This window comes from Fukomys damarensis, unplaced genomic scaffold, assembly GCF_012274545.1.
Source record: "Fukomys damarensis isolate Sample0158 unplaced genomic scaffold, DMR_v1.0_HiC HiC_scaffold_7, whole genome shotgun sequence".
NCBI classification, from domain to species: Eukaryota; Metazoa; Chordata; class Mammalia; order Rodentia; family Bathyergidae; genus Fukomys; species Fukomys damarensis.
In genome coordinates, this window is record NW_022900919.1 from 3,606,490 (window position 1) to 3,625,013 (window position 18,524).

At 46.7% G+C, this 18,524-nt stretch overlaps 1 protein-coding gene across 1 annotated transcript in view; it reads left to right on the forward strand.

Annotated features, from left to right (window-relative positions):
* The first annotated feature begins 1,266 nt into the window (after window positions 1-1,266).
* Atp10a (ATPase phospholipid transporting 10A (putative)) overlaps window positions 1,267-18,524 on the forward strand; it is a 135,597-nt gene continuing 118,339 nt past the window's right edge. Inside the window, exons 1-7 of the mRNA XM_010612980.2 lie at window positions 1,267-1,334; window positions 1,438-1,662; window positions 12,145-12,249; window positions 12,529-12,602; window positions 13,042-13,126; window positions 13,260-13,320; window positions 13,626-13,714. Of these exons, the coding sequence (XP_010611282.1) occupies window positions 1,267-1,334; window positions 1,438-1,662; window positions 12,145-12,249; window positions 12,529-12,602; window positions 13,042-13,126; window positions 13,260-13,320; window positions 13,626-13,714 (707 nt within the window). The remainder of the gene's footprint in view (window positions 1,335-1,437; window positions 1,663-12,144; window positions 12,250-12,528; window positions 12,603-13,041; window positions 13,127-13,259; window positions 13,321-13,625; window positions 13,715-18,524) is intronic.

Sequence of the window (18,524 nt, forward strand, 5' to 3'; positions counted from 1 at the left end):
CAAAAACAAAACTTTAAAGAATAAACAAAATTAATAAGTTCTTGACTAAAATAAAGAAAATAAAAAAATAAATGAAAGAGAAGACATTATTACCAATGACACAGAAATAAAAGATCATGAGGGAACATTGTGACTAATTAAACACCAATGAAGTGGTTAATCCAGAAGAAATGGATAAATTACTAAGAAACAAAACCTATGAAGGCAGGATCAAGAAGAAATACAAAGTCTGAACACACCAATAACAACAGGAAGCCCAATCAGGAGATTATAAGAGCAACAATTTTTTAAACCTTCCAGCAAAGAAGCTGAGAATAGTGGTGCATGTCTATGATCCCAGAAGTCTGGGGGGCTGAGGCAGGAGGATCTCCAGTTCAAACCCATTCTGGGCAATTTAGTAACAAGACCCTGTCTCTAAAGGACTAGGGATGTAGCTCACTTTCATAGCTCTGGGTTCAATTCCCAGTACAGGAGGAAGAGGAGGAGGAGGAGCAGAGAAAGAAGAAGAGAAGGAAGAGGAAGAAGAGGAAGAGGAGAAGGAAGAAGAGGAAGAGAAAGAGGAGGAAGAAAAAGAGGAAAAGGAAGAAGAGGAAGAGGAGGAGGAAAATGCAGAAGAGATGGAGGAAGAGGAGGAGGAAGTGGAAAAAAGGAGGAGGAGAAAGAGGAAGAAGGGGAAGAGCAGGAGGGAGCAGCAGGAAGGAGGGGAGGGAGGGGAAGAGGAAGGGAGGGAGCCGAAGGACTGCATGTAAACAGCCCGCAGGACACTGCACACCAAGGTCGGCAGAGAGCGGCAGAACTGCAGCCTACAACTGAGGCAGAGATGCTCCTCCTGCTCACACGAACGAGGCACAGCATGAAGAAAATGCAGTGCAAGGGTCGCTTGATCATCTCCACAGATGTAGGAAAATCACTGACAAACCTCAAACTCTCTCACTATACAGAATAGGTGCAGAAGGAGCTGACCTCGACTCGGTGAAAGTTGGATTTGAGAATTCCGTGTGGACGTCAGACGCTGCTCTTCCTATAAGACCAGCGCGGGAGGATGTTCACACTTGCTGCTTCTGCCCCGCCTGGTAGGGAAAGGCCTAGCCACAGGCGAGGAGAGAGGAAGAGACAGGAAAAGCAATCCTAAGAGCTCCAACAGCCAAGGCGACTTCAAGGAAGAAGAGCAGAACGTGAAGCATCACACACCCTGGTTTCAAAATATGTTACAAAGCTTTAGTAATCAAAACAGCCTGGTGCCATGAGAACAGGGCGTGTCGACGGATGGACAGAATGGAGGCCAGAAATCCGCTGGTGCCTGTAAAAGTGCCAGGAATGCTGCACGAGGAAAGGTTCATCTCTCTGACAGCTAGCTTTGGAAGAAACAGATCCACACCCAAAAAGAAAAGGAATCGAAGGGAGGAAGGACATTGAACCAGCGTCACTGCTCCCCAGGGAATCCAAATGCGAGCCACAGCGCTCTGAAGGGAAGAGCAGCGTCGGTGTCGCACAGGTGCGGAGGGGACCCTTCCACCCTGGTGGAAATGTGCGTCGGTGCGCTGGCTACCGAACCGCCGGCCGCTTCCTCTGTTACTGCAGGACCCAGCAAGCCGGCTTCTGGTACTTGTCCCAAGGAACCGAGTCTGGGATGGTGGAGAAATACCTGAACCCCGCTGTTCGGTTTGGTTTTTCCTCTTGAACTCCGCTGTTGATGGCAGCGCTATTCACAATAGCAAAGCCGCAGAAGCAGCCAGGCGTCTGTGGCCAGCTGAAGGCTGAGGAACCTGTGTCGAGCCGCAACTGTGTGTGGGGCTCAGCTTTACCGGGAAGGAAACCCTTTCGGTCGCCTGGAGGACACTGCAGAAGGCCGGTCTGGCACCTCCCAGGTGGGTCTGGAGCAGCCAGAACCACAGCAGACGCGAGAGGGAGGAGGGGGGCGATCACCAGGGCTGAGGCCGGCTTCGGGTTCAGAGTGACACCCTGGGGCGGAGTCCGGAGACCCCTGAACAGCACGGTGCATCCGTCCTGTAAGGCAGCCTAACCTCAGCGCTCGAAGGCACCCAGCAGCCGGGTCGCAGGACGTGTGGGTGGGCTACGGCTGCACGCACCTCTCCCGATGGTCCAGTTCTGCACACACACACCTTGCTTTTTGTCAACAATCGCACCTCAGGAAACAGTTTCCTTAAAAGAGACAAAGAGCTGGGGATTTAGCTGAGTGGTGCCACTGCCTCCCTCGAAAGGCAAGGACCCAAGTGCAATTCCTGGTACAAAATAAATAAATAAAAATAGAACCCAAAGAACAAAACAGACGAAAAACTGCGACATGGGACAGGAAGGAGGGGAAAGACCAGCTCCCAGGGACAGCTGGAGCCTCTGGATGTGTAGACAGCCGGCCCAGGGCACCTGTGGACGAGGCTGCCCCTGACTTTGGCGCAAGGAATGAAGTGACCGGTCCTCCTGGATGCAGGGAAGGCTGCTCCCGCCTCTGGTCAGGGCAGGTTGCACGCGTTAAAGGACAGGAGGAAGAGTCAGAGAATACACAAAGGAGGGAAGACAGAAGAGCAAGCAAGACACCTCCGGTCTCCGAGGCAGAAATGTCCTTAAATAACGCGGAAGGTCCTGGTGTGCACCGCAGTGCCTGGTGCATTACACGGAGTCGATTTCGGGAGAAAATGAAAGGGTGGGAGACCGGAGGGGCAGCGGCCCGGAAAGAGCATGCTTTGCTGCCTTCTCCCGGAAACACAGGCTTTAACAGTTTATCAGATTATGTATTTTTCATTTCAAAAATTTATTTCATTGTAGTACAAGTAGACATTAACAAAGATTTTTAAAAATAGTCTTCTATGAGAAAATAAATCAAAATTTCATAACCAATTAATTAAAGAAGAACATTAGTTAATATACTGTGTACCATAATCTTGAAAGAATGGCCAAAATGTTAAAGACCAAGTCTTAGACAAAACAAAAAAGACTCTTACAAAATAGAAACTCATAGATAATAGCACAAAACTTTCTTTACAGGGAACTAAAAAGACCTAGCTGTATAAATGAAACAAATTAGCCTATATATTAAAATATTTTATCTGATTATAAAAGTATTCATAACCTGCAAATATTTCAAAACGCAGATGAGAGTTTTATATTATGGAAGTTACTATATTTAATATTTTGGTGTATTTCCTTCCAAGATGTTTCTGTGCACACAGGCACATTCCCACTTTCAAACGTAATATAAAGATTATTACGAATAGCTAATCAATCCCCAGGGGGTCTTCAGGCTCCCTTCTGGCGTTAGGAATGGGGTCGCTGGTCCTGGAGCTCTCTAAGCGTTCAGTGTGACTGGGCCGATTCCAGCGTCTACCCTCACACTGACTGCACCGCCAGGGTGACAGTGACAAGTCTCGGGGGAGGACTTCGAGGTCGTGCATCCCTCTCTCTTATGAAACAGTCAGGAGACACTGTGGGGCACACTTTCAAACAGCCGTGGCTGTCCCCACTAATGCAGTGCTCGGCAGCAGGGCCCCGGGCCCCCAAGCATGCGCTCTGCGTGTGGAGGGCAGGTGGGAGGACTGGAACAGTGTGGGTGACAGATGTGAGGTCTTGGATTCTGCTCTTTGCAGGTTTGTCAGCATTTCTGCACATTCCAAGATTTTCTTGGAGTACAGATTGGAAATGTGTATTTAATATTCATCCGGTGGATTTATCTTAATAAATTCAGTTACTCTCTTTTCCTTCATGTTAATGTGGTTGGAGATTTTGTTATAATTAAAAGATCCTAAAATTACTAATGCTGTAGAAAAACTTTTATGTGTATTATTTTTATAGATGCAATGCTAAGAAATAAAACATGACTTTGTATGGTAAGCCTCTATAAGTTGTTTCGTATTGGTTTTCATTTTGAGACAGGGTCTCAATGAGTTACCCTGGCTGGCCTCACGCTGTGATTCTCCTGCCTCAGCTTCACAGAGCACTGAGATGGCAGGGATGTTCTGCGGTGCCTGGCTGCCCCTGTTGAAGCAGGAAACAGAGAGGACCCCGGCACAGGTAACTCTTTAACATGAAGATAGGAGCAAAAAGAGTCTTTTAGTGATGCCGGCGGGCGACTCCTGTCAGTCTCGAGCGCCCAGATAGAAGTCTGCACCTCCGTGTCCTCCTCTCTCCACATTTACGAGGCTTAGTTCCGCTGGAAATATGGCAAGTAGGATTTACATGAAGCAGAGCCGCGGACAGGGAGAGCCAGGAGTTCTGGCAGGACTGTCTGGGCCCGTTACACTCCCTTGGTGACAGATTAGAGAAGTTGTCGTGGCTGCTCAGCTGCGTTCTCCAAACAGCACAGTTACCCAGTTACCCATTTCCCGATCCCATATGGAGGGGGGGGTCCCCTCTCACGGTGAGTCCTGATCTACAGGTGTTTCATCACGTACAGCCAATCAGTCGGATGTAGATCCCATTTTATCTTCCCTGTAACATAGGCTGACACTATTTTCTCTTTTCTTCTTCATTCTTTGGCAATAGGAAAAATGCTTTTACTTGTTTCATTTTTCATAATGGAGAGATGAATGGTCTTCATATTCATCAGGAGATGGCATTTCACCCTTTGTGTGTGTTGGGATTTCCTTTCCAAAGCATATTCAGCATTACTCATGTGTTTCACTGGGACTTCTTGGATGAAGTGTCCGTCTCCCCCACTTCCATCCACACCCCGAAAGTCTCCACCAATTGAGAAGTCTTGGAAGCCAGTGACAGTCCGATTTCCTCTGGAGTTGGATTTGATTTCTTATCCAGCATGTGGGCTCCTTGTCAAGTGAAGATCTGGGGAACAGAAGGGCCAGTGTTCAGGGAAACAGGTGCTCTGGAAACCAATGTGCTAGAGTTCGCAGGTATCTCTCAGGTAAGTGGGTGACCCTGAGTAAGGACCTTCAGGGAAAGCCAGCAGGGGGACGGTCCCCGCTGCCTGCTGGGAAAGGAGACTGAAGTGTTCAAATCGCAGTGGGTATCAGAGCCACCTGTGGTGCCTTTGGAGCCATTGCTGCTCCCCCCACCCCAAGGGATCCAGATTCAGTGGTCTCAGCTGGGTCCAGGGAACATGCATTTCTAACCACAGTGCTAGGTCTGCAAACAGGAGCCCAGGAGCGGAGGGCTTCACCTCCCTGAGTCCCCAGCACTTGCCACTAACCCTGATGCAGATGCTTGTCAGGTGCAGACTGAACCCAGGACCTTCACAGTGAGCTGCATACATCCCAGCCCTTTTTTAGCTTTTACGTTGAGATAGGCTTTCACTTGGGCTGGGCTTGAACTCACGATCCTCCTGCCTCATCCTCTCAGAATGCTGGGATTACAGGCGTGTGTCTTTTGCTCTGCTGAGATCCAGCCCGGGGCCTGGGCATGTGGACAAGCATTCAACACTGAGCCAGTGCTGCTTCTGTTCCCTGTGTGTCTCTCCCGCCCACGGCCGCCAGGTCAGGCCTCATGGGATGGGCTGCAGAGCTGAAGCCCACCACCCTCCGGGGCAGAGTCTGGGCTGCGCCCTCCCCCAGCCCAAAAGAGATGGAGAGACAATCACACCCACACACCCTGTGTGTTAGTCAGCTTTCCTCCTCACTGTGACAAAAGACCCGGCCTTTAGGGGGTGTTCCGGATCCAAGCTCAAGGCTGCTCTTGCCACGGTGCTGCGAGGCCTGTGCTGAGTGCAGCAGTGGGCGTGGCCTCCCCATGCCCCGCCCAACAAATCCCTGTCAAAGGACGCAGAGCTCCCAGTGCAGGGCTAAGGATGGCAAAGCAAAGCAAGCCCTGGATCCCAAAATGCCTGTGTCCTCTCCTTCAGGTTCCTTGGTAAAGTTTCTCCGACAGCAGGAGAAGGCACGGCAGTGGGGCTGATTCTCTGCGCTCTAACAGGATGGTTTCCAAGACTGTCAGAGTGCACCTCTTTCCTCTCAGGGCCCTTCCTGCAGAGGGGAGCAGCATTCAGTAAGGAAAGCACGCTCAAGTGCACAGATAGATCCCGAAGTGTTCATGGCGAATGCAGAGCCCTTTGCTTTTATGTGGTCACATAAAATGCTCCATATGCTCTCGCTTTTTTTAATAAAAGGTATAAATGGGCCGGGGATGTGGCTCAGTGTCAGAGTACTTAGCAGTGCCTTGGTTCGATCCCCAGCACTGTAAAGAAAGGTGGCAAGAAGAAAAAAACAAAATTATTAAAATTGTGTTCTGGCAGTGGATAGTGGAGAAGTTTGGTCAACTATCTAAAAAATAATAGACTCTTTTTTGTTTTAAAGATTAATTCCTGGCAGGCGTGGTGGTGCACACCTGTAATTCCAGCACTCGGGAGGCTGAGGCAGGGGGATCTCTCTGAGTTCAAGACCGGCCTGGGCTACATAGTGAGCTTCAGATCAGTCTCAACTACATAGTGAGACCCTGTCTCAAAAAACAGAAACAAAAACAAAACATAAAAATAAATAAATAAATAAATAAATAAATAAATAAATAAATAAATAAAAATTAATTCTTATAGCTGGGCATGGTGATGTGTACCTACAATTCCAGCACTCTTGGTGGCTGAGTCATGAGGATTGCAGGTTGGAGCTCAGTCTGAGCAATTCAGCAATTTAGGAGACCCTGTCTCAGAATAAAAAATAAACCAAGGACTAAAGATGTAGCTTGGGGTGAAGGTCCTGAGTTCAATTCCTGGTGTGTACCTCAAAAAAATCTTTTTAATTATTCTCTGACCCAAACAATGGCACTCAATACATTTTCCCATACGCATACAAAAAAGATATCCTGGCTCCCCTACAGTCCCACCCATGAATGTCAGTGCAGCTGTTCAGCAGATTTCATTGGTGTAATCAGTGATCCTGAACGCTGTCTTGTTTGTATAATGTAATAGAATAGATTATGCAATTCTAGTCCATCAACATTGCTTTAATTTGGACTGTCAGTCACAGTCCTTTTGTTTTTATTGTTTATTTTTTGGGATAGGACTTCACTATATAGTTCAGACTGGACTTGAACTCACTATGTATTCCAAGCTGGCCTTGAATTCATAACAATCTTCCTGCCTCAGCCTCCCAAGTTCTAGGATTACAGGGGTGAGCTGCCATACCTGGCTCACACTTCTTTTTAAAGGATGGGTTCTATGTTTTATTTCTCAGTTTTTTTTGTGTGATAGTTGTCAAAATGCATGTGAACCCATCTCATTGCCTATAAAACTCAAGCCTCCTTTTCTCTAACAAACTGACTAATGTGTTACAGGTAGATTGACTCGTAGCTTAAAGCAGCAGACACTCCCCATAGAGCCAGTGGTCTGAATATATAATGTGAACATTTTGGCAACAGTATGCTGAAAGCATGAATAAGTGTATTTTATCAAAAAATATTGGGCCTCAGGTATGGTGTCACATCTCTGTAATCCCAGCACTTGGGGTAGGAGGCTGAGGCAAGAAGACAAGTTTAACCAGAGCCTCAACTACATGAGATTTTTGTCTCAAATTTAGAAATAATTCCAAATGATTTGGGTTGCAAAACTCCAAAGACATCCAGACGATTGAATATCACTGGCCAGCAAGAGTCAGGCCGTTGCACATCGAGATTTGTCAGCACTGTGTCTGCAAAAAGCTAGCACGGGAGTAGACTGGATGCTGAGTCCTACCAATCTAGCACTGAGCAACGTTCATCCAGAGAAACATGAAAGGATCCTCATGAACTTAATCCGGTAGTACATTTCCAATCAACTTTAATAATTATTTTAATAATGTAATCATAGATTAATAATTAATTAATTACTTAAGGTACTTTTTTTGCTGTTTATATACGCTTGTGGGAAAAAAGTAAGATAGCAAATCAATAAAAGACATTCAAACAAATTGTATGAGTGGAAAAGAAATGAACATATATGGAAAAAAAACTTGGGATTTCCAGCTGTCAATCATTTGTGTATTTTTACTTTTCCTTCCTTTTTCTCTCTCTTTTTTTTCTGTTGGTGTATTTTTTAAGGATGACAGTATATTTTATATTATTATTTTGCTTTCATTGTATTTATTTAAAATATGATGCCACATTTACAATTCATAAAAAGCCATCTTTACAGTGTAAAGAGGTATGCCATGCCTCACTGTACTTTTAGGATTCTGTGGAGAAGGATCTAGAGACCATTACTGTAATAAATTAAGTTTAATTTTAGTGAGGTGTTTTTTGACTTACCCAAATTTAAAGTTTTTACATGGTTAATTCTTGCAATTTTCTCTGTATGTACTTTTATCACCTTGGAGCTTAAACAGTCCTTCTTCATTCAATTTTATTTTTCCCAGAGTTTAACAGCACCTGTGGGTGTATCAGCACAGAGCCATCCCCCATGTCCCTCAGAAATACCTATTTTCTAGTAACATCAGTACTTTTGGCCTCTGGTGACCTCAAGAATACCAGTTTCTGACCCTGGCTCTCTCCACATGGTCTGTGAACCTTTGTGCTCTCATCCCTTTATCAATCAAGTGATCACTATGACAAAATACCTGAAACAACTGACTTGTAAAGGGAAAAGACTGATTTACCTCATACTTCTGGATGTTTCCGGTCCAGGGCTGGGTGGCCCAGTTCATTCCAGAGCACCACTCCCAAAGACCTAAGAGCCTCCCGCTAGGCCCCACCTCTTAAAGGTTCTACCAGCACCACCCTGAAAACTGAACCCTCCACACAGGGACCTTTGGAGGACATTCTTCATCCACACTGCTGTGATTCCCTAGGACAGTGTTGTTACCACACACGCCCTTGCATATTTTCAGTTCACATTTTCAATGTATGATTTTCAATCATACATTGAAGGAGTTTCCAAAATTGTAACTTTCGGCATATGTTGACATTCTAAAAGTTGCATGCTTTTTCAAATGCACTCAACTGAATCTAAACAGCCTAAGAACTGGATGCTCACCATCCTCCACATTTAAAAATGTGCAATCAACTCTTTGTTAGCTTACTTTTACATTGTTTTGTTTTTTTTTTCATTCAACTCATATTTTATTCCCTCCTCACAGAATTTTATCATGCCAAGTTTTATGCTTAAAAATCTTGCTGGTGGTCGTGGCACACACATGTAATCCCAGCACTCAGGAGGTTGAGGCAAGAGGATCACCATGAATTCAAGGCCAGCCTGGGGTACACAGTGAGTTCAAGACCAGTCTTAACTATATATAGCAAGACCCTGTCTCAAAAACCTCCCAAGTAAAATAAAAATAGAAATTTGGGGTGAAACATATGATCAGATTTTCTGCAACAAAAAATAAGTATAGCAACTTAAAATTTTAACTTTTAAACATGCCTCTAAATGGTAAGTGATATCTTCCCAATTATTAATAACATTCTATTAAAACAAAATGACCACAGTATGGCTTTTTATTAATAATTATGAAATACACATATTTTAGAAACACTTATTGTGAGATGAGTGGTAGTGAGATTGTTTTCAAATTATTTCACATACCCAGGAATGAACATTATTATCAGTAGTATAAATAGGATTCAGAACTGATTATATTCCTAGCCTTTTTATATGTAAAAGTGTTATGGTTTAGATGTAAAATGGCCTGCAAAGCCATTTGGAAGTTTGCAAGGTGTTATGGCTTGTGTCTAGATATCCCCCAAAACCTCATGCACTTATGGATGGGGCTATTTCAAATGTGACTAAATGTAGAGTGTGTGACGCTGGGATTGATGCATGATACACTGCTAGGATCAAGGGCACAGGATTAAGGATGTGAGTGCTACCCACCCTAAGTAAACTGAATAAGTATAAGGGACATAAAGGGCTGTGGTTGTCCCCTCACTTTGCTGCCTTCTGTCCACCATGAACTGTTTCTCCTCTGCCACACCACCCTGCCTTGGAGCCAGTGGATTACAGACTGAAACCTCTACAAACTGTGAGCTTAATAAACCTTTCCTCTTTGACTTTGGGTGTTGGGTATTGTCTATTGGCAGTGAGAAAAGTAACTAAGACAGAATTTGTAGTTGTATAACAAAAGGTAAAACAAACCAGAAAATTATATGCAGTAAATATGCCCTCAATACGTTAATTTTACCCTCACGGATAAAATTTTAAAAGGGTTGGGGGGAACAGAGAGATAGAAGAGGAAATGATTAGAAACAAGGCTAGAAGACAAAGGAATATTATGCAAACTCTGGAAGACTGATGAAGACAGAAGAAAAATAGAAAAGAAAGTTATTAAAACAAGAACAGAACAACAACTACAAAAAAAAATCTAGAAGTATTCATACATATAAAAACAAGAATAAAAAATCAAGAACCAAAACAAAATAAAACAAAAACAAGAAAAGAGGAGAAATAAGAAAAAATGTCCACTTCAAGGCTGGCACAAGTAGACAAGTTGGGCAGATAGAGCCCAGATCTGTGTTGCTTAATCCAGCAAGCCAGCTGTAGATTTATGGCATGATAGTGGATAATCTCAGTAAGTCTGCACCTTTAGTTCTGAACAGGATGGTTTCTGGCTATGAGGTTGGAAACCCATTTGTTCAGTCTGCAACACTCCCTATGTCTCCTGCCAACTTGACTCGGTTCCCTGCCAGTGTGAACTTGGCTCTTTGACCTCCTGTGGACTTGAACTTGGTTCCACTCCTGATGGAGTCAGCCTGAAGCTGCTCTAAATCTGAGCTTAGTTGGTCCCTCTCCAAGATGGCTACCAGTCAATTGCCCTCTCCTGTGGGGTGTCTGAATCCAAATACCTCACCAGCCACTGCATCCATTGTGTGCACTGCTCTGTTCCACTGGTGCATTTCTCTGTGGAGGCCTCTGGGGGAAGCTAGTAGTCACCATGTGTCTGCAGGTTCGAGCTGCCTCTCCAAGCAGTAAGTCAGGGCTCAGGAAAAAAGTGCTGCTTGCCACCTCTTTCTTCTGTGTTGAGGTTTCTCTTTTCATTCGCCCTGTGGGCTTCAGTTCTCTCTTAAGATCTTTGCTGGACCCTAGGGACTCACTTTCCTCCTTCTTCTCCTCTTCATGTTGCTATATTCCAGCATCTGGACATCAAATCTTGGAGAAGCAATTTCTCTGCTGCTCACTACCCTGCCATCTTCTCAAACTCCAAAGACAGAATTTAGTACTGGAGCAGTGGAGTCATTGCTGTGATATTACCTGGACGTGTGATTTGGAATGTTGGAACTGGTTTGGAGGAAGAGGAAGAGTTAGGAAAAGTTTGGAGATGTCTGCTAAAAAAGTAGAGCTAGAACACCTTAGGTGACACCTGATGGGAGATTCTGGTCAGAGCTTAGAAGACCAAAATGCTACTAGAAAAGCTGCTGGTAAAGAACCAGGCTCAGGAAGTTCCTACTGGGAAGAAAGACTGCATTTTTTTTTTTTTTAAGATTCTAGACAGTGTATGTTAAACCATAGCAGAAATTTTGTTTGCATTTTGCTCATATCCAGAGATTTTGCCTGAAACTAAGATTAAGGGTGGAGGATTAATTAATCTTGCAGAAGAAATTTCATGGCAGTCTAATGTTGGAGCAGTGGCATGGATACTGCAAAGGTGGAATACAGGAAAAATTGGTCACTGAAAATTCTAGCAAGAAAAAGCCAAGTATTTCAGAAGAAAACAGAAAAGATGACCTGAGGACATCACAAGAACCAACAGGAGTAGGGGGTGCCATCTCTGACTTCCTGTTCGGGAATGGGATCTGGCCCTAACAGATGTGCTGCTGGGCATGGCCTAGCTCTTCCCAGCTCCTCCTGTTACTCTCTCTGCTCCCATCCCCTCTGAGTTGAGCAGCTTTCCTTCACTCAGGTCCTTCCACCATGCCAGGCAACTATGGTCTAAAAACATGAGCCAGAAGAATCCTCATCTCCTTTAAGTTGTGGGTGGCAAGTGTTGTGCATGAGTGATGACAAAGTGACTAAGACAGTAAGCATAGAGAAAACCCACATACATACACCCAGGTAAATGGAAGGTCTGGCGTTATAAAGATTCTACTTCTTATTTGTATTTTTTTTTAAAACCTACTAGGTAAATACTTGGTCATTAAAAATTATTCTTAATGATCTGGCCTATCCACCTGTAAACTGACTAGATTCTCTTTCAATTCATGGAAAGCAAAGAATGAGAACAATCTGATTGCCAAAGCACTTGTCTTGCAGCCACTAGTGGTCGCCTTCCCACCCTCCCCCAGTGCTGAGCACATCCCCAGTGCCATGGCCTTGAGCTGTGGTTGTGAAAACTGCCTGCTGGGAGGGGGCACCACACCTCACAGCCCATTGTGCTGGAGAACGCCAAGGTGAGGGACAGAGATGTGCCCAGAGGAGAGGTCAGAAGCCAGGCAGGGGGAGGGAACTGCCTGCCCTTTCACGGGCCCAGATCCACAGTTCTTCATTTCAATCACTGTACACAGGAATTCCTGTCTCCATTAAAATGGCTATAAACCGGGTGTGGTGGAACAAGCCTGTACCCTAGCATTCTGGAGGCTGAGGAGGAGGATCTGAAGTTTAAAGCCAGTATGGGCTACATAATGAGTTGAAGGTCAGCCCCCCCCCCCCACAGACCTTTTTCTTCACAGAAGATTCTGGAAAATTTCTGGAGAGCAGGACTTCTCCTGTGGTAGTGGGTTAACTGTGAACAGGATGCCCTCAGGTAAGTCACTTCCCTCACTAGCAGTTAGGCCAGCCCGTGAGGACTGGGCCCAAGAAGGCCTCAGAAGGTGGCCTCCCATGATGGCCTCTAGCCGGACAGGGGTAGCTCAGAACCGGGTGAGACAGGAGGAGACTGTTTCATGGTCACGAGGAGAGCTTGAAGCAAGGCTTGACACAGTCCTGATAAAAACTTGTTTCACTGTGGTGCCATGAAGCTCTTTGTCCTGCTACTTGTGCTCTTCCTGGGACAGCGTGACACCTCAGCCAGGTGTGAGACACAAAGCTCGCAAGAGTGAGTCACGCAGGACCTGCGTGCCCTGCAGCCAGGCGGCATGTAGCTCTGCACAGGTATTATCCGGTGCTTGATTTGGGATACCAGATTTGGGCTACTTGACTCTCATTCTGGAGTTAATGCCAGGTTCTTCTTGTCCCGAACAAAGAACTGGACAAAAAGAGCAAAAAGCAGCGGCAAAGCTTATTAGAGAAAGTCAAAGTGAAGAGTGGGAGAGAAACCGGCTCTGCAGAGTGAGCTGGGGCGGAGTAAAGAGACAAAGCGGGAGAGAGCAGAGATAAAAGCACCCGCAGCACCCAAGATACACAGCAAGGGATACTGGGGAAAGCTATGTCGGTGCACCCTTTTATGCTGCCGAAATCTCAGGAAAACCCGCGAGAACATCTACATCCGGGTCCTGAGACGCGGTGCAGGATCCCACCCCTCAGTCCGTCCTCGGGTCTAGGCTTCCTATGGACAACTTGCCGGAGTTCCCTCAGAAGCCCAGGAGCGGGGCTTTGGGAACCGCTCCGCGAGGGTCTGGGATGGTGACAGGCCACGCCCACTCCCTCTCGCCACACCCTAAACTCCCCTCTCCCAGGGCTTCTTCCTGGACCAACTCTTGACGGGCTCCTCTGAGGCCTGCTGGCCTCGACATGGCCTACAAACTCTCAGCAGCGGCAGGGGTGCCCCCTCCAGGCCAGCACCGCAGGGGAGAAAAGGACTTTAACGTACAGCAACATGGCTTCATAGCACATTGTCAAAAGAACCCGATTCTGGACACAAAACGAAGCCCGTATAGGGAGCAGACATCAGAGAGCAGAGCTGGAGCTCCTGCCGAGGTGAGCAATACGATCTTTTCCTACTTTGAAGGGCTGAGGAGACCTGAACCACCTGATAAATGGTGATTAAGATGGAGTATGGAAACTTTGTTTTCTGGTCTAGTGCGGAAGTCCACGGTTGGAGATGAAAGCCAACTTGGAGTGTCAGAGTCGGGGTAAGAGGTCATCTTGATAAATGTCAGCAGAAGAGAGTGACCTTGATTTAAATTGTCAGTACATTGCTCCTCAGAAAACAAAGGGGATGGTCCAGGGTCACCCTTTCTTCTTTGATCCTGCCATAAATCCCAGAGATGAAAACACAATCACAACAAAGTGGCTGTCAATTTAAATAATGTCTACTGTGAGAAACCTGATCTTATCAAAGAGAAGGAGGCAGGGATGGAGGGAAAAATAAACATTAAGCACAGTGATTCTGAGACTTGAGGTTTCTGCCTTATGGTACAAAAGCAGAAATGTGGGATTGCAAAAAATTAGAACATGGAACTAGGTTTCCAACTCATATTTGCTGTCATTTCATTCTGTCTTCTGGGAAATTGAGTTTCTTGTTTCTCTTTAACATCCTATGGCATAGGCATGTTGGTGCGTGCCTGAAAACCTAGCAACTCAGGAGGCTGAGGCAGGAGGATTGCCAGAGTTTGGGGCAGTAAGTTTAAGGCTAGCCTGAACTACATGGTGAGATCCTGCATCAAGAAACCAAAGGGGTAAAAACAAAAAGACTCTGTGCCCCTGACTCCACACGTCTGTGCCTGGTAAAGCAGGCTTTTTCACACTAAAGGGCTTTCTCCACATAGTACAGATGGAAGGCTGTCAGCATGGTCATCCCCTGTGCTGTGCACAATGGACACCTGGTGTTGGCTGTAGCTTGGGGGCCCTGGGGCCCTGGCCAGCTTTCTCTGGCCATGGAACACTCCCTCTCTCAGCCTGAAGGGCAGGGCGGCAGCAGGAAGCTGGCCCTTCAAGAGAGCACGAGGAGCTTTGGTTCAGATATGGGAAGTTTTCCAAAAGAAATGACCCTTCTGGTTTCCATCCCTCTTCTCTAGTGCTTTGGCTGTTGATTTAGGCTGGAGTTTCCTCTTTCTGTTATAGTGCTCTTTACCTGCCCCACCCTGGACCTGTCTCCAAGCTGCTAACACACACTACTGTACTCCTTCCCTGAGTTACTGGTGTGATGCTCACTAGACACAATAATAATGCTCCCTTGGACTCAAATTTAAAAAGAATTATGCACCACAACCAAGTGGAATTTAGTTGAGGTTGCTTCAATATTTAAAAGCCAATTAGCGTGCTGGGCATGGTGGCACACACCTGTAATCTCAGCTCTCAGGAGGCTGAGGCAGGAGGATCACCATGTGTTCAAGGCCAGCCTGGGCTACATACTGAAACTCTGTTTTAAAAAAAAAAAGCCAATTAATATGTCACAACAGTCTAAAAAGAAAAGTCGCCATGATCACAGCAGTATGTGTAGAAATAGTTTACAAAATGCATTGCCTACTCATGGTAAAAACTCTCAGTATATTAGAAATAAATGGGAATTTGCTTGACTTTTACAGAACGCAAAATAATCTATCACTAACCTCTTATGTTGGGACTGGGCTACTTTACCTAACTCCGATTTCCCAGTCCCAAGGTCATTGCCATCTGGCCTGGGTAACGAAGAAGTTTGCGGAAGGCCTGCCCCCTGCCTATGGGCGGAATACTGATAACCTGGCTCCTGAGGCAAGACAGCATCCGCTGAGCAGTTGTCACTATGCAGGCATTTGGGTGTGGACAGAATCTGGTTCCTCATTAACTGAATCCTTACCCACCCAGTCTCTACAGTGGCTGTTCCGTGCTACCCCTCCCCTGAGCTTCTCGCTGGCTAAGAAAAGTGGCCCAAACTCAGAGTTTTATTCCAGTCTGACCCTAGAGGCAGGTCTGCTCCTGGTCCCCTCCCCCCTTCATACTTTGAAAATTGTCTCTGTCTCTTTCTTTTATTCCTTATCGAGCCCCCCAAAAGTAGCTGAGATGACATGAAGGTCTACATAGGAAATCCGGAAGGCACAAACAAAGCCCCTCCCTGGTGTAAGTGAGGAAAGCAAGGTTGCAAGATATAAGTTTAATGTACAAGTGGAATTTGAAATAACAATGCTCTTGTGATCATTTGGATTGAAATTCCTAGTGTTTCAGTTAAAATACAATTTTTCTTGATTTTCTAACTGAGAAGTTCTGTCTTTCTGTTTTCTTTACCTGTTTTCTAGTTCTTGGGCCAGTTCAAGCCCACAGGCACAGCACAGGACATAGTGAATGAACAGATGTCTGCACCTCCCCTTCCTGCCCCTTGGGGTGCAGCGTCTCAGCCCAAGAAACTCCACTCAGGGCTCATCCACTCACAGCTGCCCTGGGCAGTGCTACCAGGGAAAACAAGAATTCACTTCTTATTCCTGGAGGGTTTTTTGTTTGTTTGTTTTTGTGAAACTGTTTCACTGTGTAGTCCATTCTGGCCTCATACTTGCAATGTACCCCAGGCTGGCCTGAAACTCATGATCTTCCTGCCTCAGCCTCCCAAGCACTGGAAGTACACACATGTGCTACAGTGCCCAGTTTGACTATGATAGTATTTTTCTTGTTTGCAGTACTAGGAATTGAACCTAAGACCTGAAAATATATATATGTATGTAGTTCATGGGCAAAAATGAAAATAGCCCTTAAATGAGAAGAAATACAAGTTGAAACTAAGCTGAGGTAGCATTCCCCCTGTATCAGGTTGACAGAAGTACAAAACGCTGCTGATGAAGGAGGCAGACACCCCAAGATGCCCATGACAGGACTGTCACAGGGTGACTTGGCACCACCAAGTGGAGCCACAGTTATGTCTGCTTGTGATCCTGCCCTACAGTCACCCTGTGGGGAACCAGCTTCCAGACGCATTTGCAGAAGTCTGATCATGTGCAGGCCAAATGGTGTTTATTTATTGTCTTGAAGAGGAGAACCAGCCCACGAGGCAGCACTGTAGGACACCAGTGAACAATATGCTGGTGCGCCCGTGAAACTGCAGAGGACGAGGGTCCTGGGCAGCGGCTCTGTGGGGTTGTTATATCATTCTCTTGATTTTGTGATTACTCACAATTTTTGTGGCAGTGAAATGTGAAAGCCTGTGAGTGTTTCTTGCCAAGGATCGCCCCGGTGGCTACTTGCAGCTGAAGGGAAGCGCTCACGGTGTCTGCACTGCTGCCGCCATCCTGGCGCTGCACAGCCCGGCATTGCTCTCCTGCACCCCCCCAGCTCTGCTCAGGTGAAGGCACTGCCAGGTCCCACGGCCGAGACGCGGGCGCCCCTCATGCCCACCCACACTAGCTCCCAGAGGCAAGCGTCAACCGAGTCTACACAAAAACCTGCACGCGGAGGTCGCAGCAGCTTCACTCACAATTGCCGAGACCCGGGAGCAATGGAGAAGGGACCTGTGGCCAACGGGGCGCACCCACATGCACCGAGTCCGCGTGGTCTGGGTGTGGAAGACCCTCCTGAGGACTGCTGCATCGGCAGGAAGAGCTGGAGCGGGGGACTGGGGGCTGCTGCTTTTCATGGAGAAGCTTGCTGCGGGTGGTTTCCCTGATGCGAATTTGGTTGTTCTTGCTGGAGTAGGAGCTGGGGCCTCACCGTCGCTGAGAATGGCTGCTTTTCTTGTCAGGGAGCTCTGGTCTTTGCCTTCAGCCACTTCCTGGCTCCAGTGCGGATCCCTCAGCCTGGTGGCACAGATCCTTCAATCCCCTGGTGCAGGCTTTCTGGCTTCCACCACTGGCCTTGGGCCTCCCCAGTGCAGATTTTCCACAGGGACTTGCAGGACACACTGCTGTGGGCTCCAGGCCTTCAGCTGGACGTGTGGAGGACACGGCTGAGGGATCCAGGCCCTCACTGGACTCTTCGGGTCTCTAGCATGTGGACAGATATCTTGCACTCCTCTGCATTTGACTTCTAGGTGAATTATAAAATAATCCACTAAATGATGTGTCCTTGGCAAACCCTGACTGCCACTGGTCCCAAGCCGTATGGAAATGGACCCAGGGTCAGGAACGCAGATAACTGGGAGGGTGCGCGAGCCGGCAAGGGAGAGGGGAGCCGGAACTCGGTGCCCCTGTGGGGATTTTGCTGTAGACAGAAAACTGCCCCCCAAGTGCACTCATTCTAAAGTGCGGGGTTGTGTTCACAAATAGAAAGTTCCGGAAGGATTGTTAGGTGCTAAGTAGATGAAAGGAGTAAGTAAAAATGCCAGCCATGAGTTTGCTGCCCCAGATTTCATATTTACTAACATACCAGTGTGTGAGCTCAGGACGAGGGACCTGCTGTGCTGTCCCTACTGCTCTCAGCGCCTGAGCTCCGGGGCCTGCCTCAGCCTCCCCGTGGGAGCACAGCACGTTTCATCCTCAGATCTCTGGTTCCTACAAAGACCACCTTGACCCTTAGTTTGGTCCACCGCGGGGTCCACCAAAACCAACATAAAGAAACATTTCCACCAGGCATAGTGGCACCCTCCTGTAACCCAGCTGCTCAGTAGGCAGGGGCAGGCAGATCACAAGCTGGAGCCCAGCCAGGGCAACTTAGGCTCAAAGCTTAAACGACTCATGAAATGGAAAGGGCTGATCTAGCTCAGTGTGAAAGTCCTGGATTCAGTCCCCAATAATGCACACACACACACACACACACACACACACACACACACACACACTTAAATAAATAAACCAAGGACTGGTGATGTAGCACAATGCAAAGATCTTGGGCTCATTCACCAGTAGAGCAAAAAAAAAAATTTTTTTTTTTTTTTTATTAAAGAAAA